Raw genomic sequence first — 5563 nt, 5'->3', positions numbered from 1 at the left:
CTCACTCTGTGTGTGTGTCTCTCACTCACTCTGTGTGTGTGTCTCTCACTCACTCTGTGTGTGTGTCTCTCACTCACTCTGTGTGTGTGTCTCTCACTCACTCTGTGTGTGTGTCTCTCACTCACTCTGTGTGTGTGTGTCTCTCTCTCACTCTGTGTGTGTGTGTGTCTCTCTCTCACTCTGTGTGTGTGTGTCTCTCTCTCACTCTGTGTGTGTGTGTGTCTCTCTCTCACTCTGTGTGTGTGTGTGTCTCTCTCTCACTCTGTGTGTGTGTGTGTCTCTCACTCACTCTGTGTGTGTGTGTCTCTCTCTCACTGTGTGTGTGTGTGTGTGTGTGTGTCTCACTCTGTCCTCAGGTGTACGAGGGCCTCAGGTACAGGTTGTCTCTGGAGTTCCCGGCTGGGTACCCGTACCAGGCTCCTCGTGTGAAGTTCGTCACGGCGTGTTTCCATCCCAACGTGGACGAACAAGGCTTCATCTGTCTGGACATCCTGAAGGACAAATGGTCGGCGCTGTACGACGTGCGCTCCATCCTGCTGTCCATCCAGAGCCTGCTGGGAGGTAACCTCTCTCCTGTCGCTCGTGCTGATCAGCGGCTGTGTGTCGTTGCCGCACCAGCTTTTAATTTACCTGAGGTCGGTTAGTTTGTCCGGTTCACCTGAAGAGAAGCGTTCTGCTCACGACCTCGCCACGTCACTGATGGCGATGCAGTGATTACTGTACGTCACTGTTAGCGGCGCTTTAAAACGTCATGGTTAATGAGGCCCGTTATTCTCAATTTTGTTTCACTGCGCCGGTTTGTTGCTGCGTCGAGCAACACGCACTGCATCGGCTGTGTAAATAAAATACAGCTACCAGTTAGTTTCTATAAATTGAGCTAACGTTAACCAACTTAGCTGCTGTAGAAGCTGTGCAGCCTGGGGGGGGCAGACCGACCTTACACGCTGTAACCGACTCAGCACATTTACTACCAGAATATTTCTCGTTCGCTACGCAGCTGCTGATTCACACGCTGCTCTGATGCGGAGATGTTCTGTGAAGAACGAGGAGAGGAAGCGCAGCGAGTGTTACCTCGCTCGCTCAATGTGTGCGTGAAAATTCAGTTATTAATCACGCTGCATCACTTAAACTCGTGTAGACGAGAGTTGACAACAAGAAATTAAGTTGATATTCCTGTTAGTAACAACACGAACACGTTACAGACCGACAGTAACTTGGAGTCATTAGTGTTGTGACATTAATTATAATCAATTATTCCTCAGACTATAACCACCAACAACCTGTGATCGTTGGTCTGAAGTGGTTTCAGAAACTCTCACGATAACAAAGGATTTATTAAAAGGTTTGTGTTGGAGATGAGCGGCGGGCGTGTCGGCTCGGCTGGCGTTCTAACAGTTTGTTTGTTTCCTCAGAACCGAACAACGAGAGTCCTCTGAACACGGCGGCGGCTGAACTCTGGGACGACCAGGAAGGTGAGGACCGTGAACTGTCATGAGGTTAAAGTCCAGCAGCGCTCAGCTGGTAGTTTCACAAGGAACTGAAACGAATTAACATTAACGACCTGGAACGTAGTGTTTAAGCCGCTGCTGTGAACCCGCACGCTCGCTCACTCGTGGCGTCCGACTCGACACGACCACTTTTCTTTTGAGGTAATTGTGATCACGTTAACTGAGGGTTTGAACTGCGTTTCCAAATTTAGTGGCTCAGGTATTACAACCTTTATGGTAAAAGCTGCAGAGCGTCCTGCCGGCAGAGAGGCTGTTAAATCTTTTATTGTTAACACGAGTACCACATACAAAATAATTTATCAAGTTGGACTTGGTGAATGTAGCGCGAGGATACACACGTGCCAACGTCCGGTTTTCAGGATAAGGTCATTAAACAGTATGGCAGTAAGATTAACTGGATTATATTCACAGGAAGTATTCAGCATGTTGCACGTGTCCATGAAAAGTAAAATAAAATGTCAGGAAAATTACCTGCTGGGAAAACAGGACATTTAGTTTTTTCATCTCCACTTAGATCTGCACAGCGTGTTCAGGGTCACCTTGTTTACGAGAGTGCCTCATCGAAGAAGTTGTTCTTCACAGATCTGGCCTCTTCATTTTGCTTCTAAAATGCACGGTTTCTTCGGAGACACAGTTTCACATGAGCTGCGTTCGAGCCGCATCCTGAACTTGTGGACGCTTATTTCCCCGCAGAGGAAGTCCTTCACTCGTCACGTCTCCCGAAGCGGTTTCTGACGACTGTTGAATGTCTTTCAGAACTTTTCAAAGTAAAAACGGCTTTTATTTTATAGGCACAATCACTAGGAGGAAGTGATGTACACGTTGCCGTCCTGACTGAGATCCGTTTCAAAGTATTGATTTATGTATTTGGCCTGTCGACCTGCTGCAGGTGAGACGCGCGTCGGCCCCTGGGAACGGGCCCCGCACTAGCTGATCAGTTTTGTTTCAGCTGGAACTGTTAGGCGTGTGAGTGCAGCAGGGGCTGATGGGAGATTTGGTTCTAACAGCTGTTTGTCTCTTTCAGCCTTTAAAGCTCATCTGCACTCGACCTTCCAGAAGTGAAGCTGCTCCTCGTCTCCGTCTGTCTTCTTCTGTGTCTGTACAATATTTTTATGTTTGTTCACTTACCTGTATCAATAAAGTTCTTAATTCAACACACACGCTGGCTGGCTCCTCATTGGCCCGTTCACGAGTCTGTCAGGAGGAAGTTCGGTCTCTGAAACCGGGAACTGTCTTTACATACAGTATTTCTCTTGATGCATAAAATTTATACGCAGCATTTCTGTGCGTTTCAGAGAAGCATGTAGAAATAAAAACACTGATCAGAGCAAAGAAAACGTTCCACTAACGGCTCAGACTGATTTCATTCTTCTCTTGGTTCTAAACTCGAGTTTGTTTGTGGATATCTTACCTGAACGGTTTTAATGATGTTAAATGATGTTTCATCATTCCATCATTTACATTTAGCTGACGCTTTTATCTAAAGCGACTCACAATTGCTATACATGTCAGAGGTCGCACGCCTCTGGAGCAACAAAGGGTTAAGTGTCTTGCTCAGGGACACAATGGTGTCTCAGTGGACTCGAACCCGGGTCTCCAAAGGCATGTATCTTGTCCTCTACTCCATCTCCACATCAGATCAGTTTCAGGGAAGAAGCGAACGTTCTCGTATTAAACCCGGAGACTCTGCTCTGATACAACAAACATTATAATAAAGGTCTGAAAGAACCTGATTTGTTGAGCTGACGGTGATCAGGTGAATCTACGTTTCCTCCGCGGCTGCTGGGAAACCTTAATAGTAGTTGAATGTGATAGAGAGAGATTAATCATATCTAGTATAGAAGTGCTGAATAAGGGTAAAACTTCTTTAAGCAGCCTAGTCAGGATGGGGTCTAAGAGGCAGGTTGATGGTTTAGATGAAGAAATTATTGAAGTTAGTTGGTAAAGATTGAGGGAAGCAAAACAGTCTAAACATGTATCTGGTTCTACAGCTGCTTGTTCCTATTTTCCTCTTAATGATGAGTTCTGGAGTTACGGAGACGCTTCCTGTAAGTTTTAAGACCGGATTACTGTCATTACTGAAGAATCAACAGCTAGAAGTAGTTTAATTAAAACAATGCTTCAGACTTCATGAGCTCGTCGTGTTTGTAATATCTAAAGCTGTAGGAAGTATTACAATTCACTGACGTGCTGCAGTACAAGTACAACAGTAGTGTAACTAAAGTACCTCAGCTCCGTACTGCAGTACAGCACCTCAGTAAATGTACTGTGTAACATTCGGTCGCTGGTCACGTGAAGCTGAAAGTACTTTGAACTGACAGTATAATACTGTGTAAGGACGCTAAAAGTTGAGATCTTCCCCCAGTGCGTTACAAAGTGACGCCAGCGGGTCTTGACCACGTGTCCTCCTGTGACGGGGTGAGGAATTTAACAAAATAAAAGACAGGCTTCTTCTCCAGAATACGTGAGTAAATGGACCTTTAGAACAGACACCGTCATGTGATCAGTTTACTGCTACCATCACGATCAGCTGCTGTCTTCCCATGATGCAGTGCTTCAGACGACTTTTTGCTCTCAGAACATGCTTTTATTTTGACAGATTTCAGTCTGTGGGGGAAACGCAGTATATAAAATCAGACTTTTCTTTTTTTTTTTATTGTTTATTATTCAGACAGAAGTGAGGCGCCAGTGATCATGTCAGGAGTGATCGAGGTGAGGTCCGCGGTCTGGACCGTGCCCCCCCTCTACCCGACACAGCCCAGTCCGCAGCACGGCGGCTGGCAGCAGGCGGCCATCTTGGTGTTGGAGGCGATGTGGACCTCCATCAGGTCCTCCAGGCTGTCGTCCGGCTCCTCCAGTTCACCCTGAGCCTCGGCCCACGCCGGCTGGGTTGCCTCCACCGACCAGAACGCTACAGGAACCTGCAGAACACAGCAGGACACTTAGACCAGGTATGAGACCGGTTTTACCTTCAGACCTGGGTCAGGTCTGCAGGTGGGATCCGGTCATGGCGTTCTCTCACCCTCAGCTGCATGTCGCTCAGCACGGCCTCCAGTGCTGAAATTTGATTGGTCAGATCAGGACTCTCCTCCTCCTCCAAGGTGAGCCACGGCGCCTGGACTGCGGCCACTCGAGCTGCCACGCCCACCACGCCGTCAGTACATCCTGGAGAGAGGACAGACGTAAGACACCTTCAGGGAGGTTCTAGGAATCGCTGAGGAGGCTGGACGATACTCACTTCAATTCAATTTTATTTATATAGCGCCAAATCACAACAACAGTTATCTCACAGCGCCTCATAAAGAGCAGGTCTAGACCGAACTCTATGATGTTATTTACAGAAGCCCAACAGTTCCCACCAAGAGCAGCACTAGGAGTAGTAAGGTACTATGAGCTCTTTAAGATAAGATGGTGCCTGACCATTAAGAGCTTTGTAGGTAAGAAGAATGATTTTAAATTCTATTCTGGATTTTACTGGAAGCCAATGCAGAGAAGCTAAAACAGGAGAAATATGATCTCTTTTCCTGGTTCCTGTCAGAACACGTGCTGCAGCATTCTGGATCAGCTGAAGAGTCTTAACGGACTTTTTCGAGCAGCCTGATAATAAGGAATTGCAGTAATCCAGCCTAGAAGTAACAAATGCATGGACTAGTTTTTCTGCATCATTTTTAGACAGGATGTTCCTGAATATTACGTAGGTGAAAAAAGGCGGTCCTTGAAATTTGCTTAATGTGAGACTTAAACAACCTGATCAAAGATAACTCCAAGATTCTTCACAGTGGTGCTGGAGGCCAAGGCGATGCCATCAAGGGAAACTATATCTTTAGATAATGCGTCACGGAGGTGCTTAGGCCCCAGAGCAATAACTTCAGTTTTATCTGAGTTTAACATTAGAAAATTACAGGTCATCCAGGTTTTAACATCCTGAAGGCACATTTGAAGTTTAGCTAACTGATGAGTTTCATCTGGCTTGATCGATAGATATAACTGAGTATCATCTGCATAACAATGAAAGCTTTTGGAATGTTTCCTGATAATATTGCCTAAGGGAAGCA

General features: G+C 46.3%; 2 protein-coding genes across 3 annotated transcripts in view; one reads left to right on the top strand and one right to left on the bottom strand.

Annotated features, from left to right (window-relative positions):
• ube2c (ubiquitin-conjugating enzyme E2C) overlaps nt 1-2666 on the top strand; it is a gene marked incomplete at its 5' end in the record, with an annotated part of 4628 nt that extends 1962 nt beyond the window's left edge. The window contains 3 exon segments of the mRNA XM_046029361.1: nt 357-561; nt 1413-1472; nt 2533-2666. Coding sequence (XP_045885317.1) covers nt 357-561; nt 1413-1472; nt 2533-2570 — 303 coding nt within the window. The 3' untranslated portion in view covers nt 2571-2666.
• A 1462-nt stretch (nt 2667-4128) lies between these two features.
• Nucleotides 4129-5563, bottom strand: part of zgc:109913 (regulator of G-protein signaling 9-binding protein) — a 7389-nt gene continuing 5954 nt past the window's right edge. For both annotated transcript variants that reach the window (XM_046076350.1, XM_046076351.1), the window contains 2 exons: nt 4531-4673; nt 4129-4429 (listed from right to left, as the gene is read on the bottom strand). In XM_046076350.1, coding sequence (XP_045932306.1) covers nt 4253-4429; nt 4531-4673 — 320 coding nt within the window. In that variant the 3' untranslated portion in view covers nt 4129-4252. The remainder of the gene's footprint in view (nt 4430-4530; nt 4674-5563) is intronic.

Source organism: Micropterus dolomieu, linkage group LG18 (assembly GCF_021292245.1).
Source record: "Micropterus dolomieu isolate WLL.071019.BEF.003 ecotype Adirondacks linkage group LG18, ASM2129224v1, whole genome shotgun sequence".
In the NCBI taxonomy this organism is placed as follows: domain Eukaryota; kingdom Metazoa; phylum Chordata; class Actinopteri; order Centrarchiformes; family Centrarchidae; genus Micropterus; species Micropterus dolomieu.
Note: the sequence above shows the minus strand (reverse complement) of the source record. Positions and strands in the feature narration are given on the sequence as shown.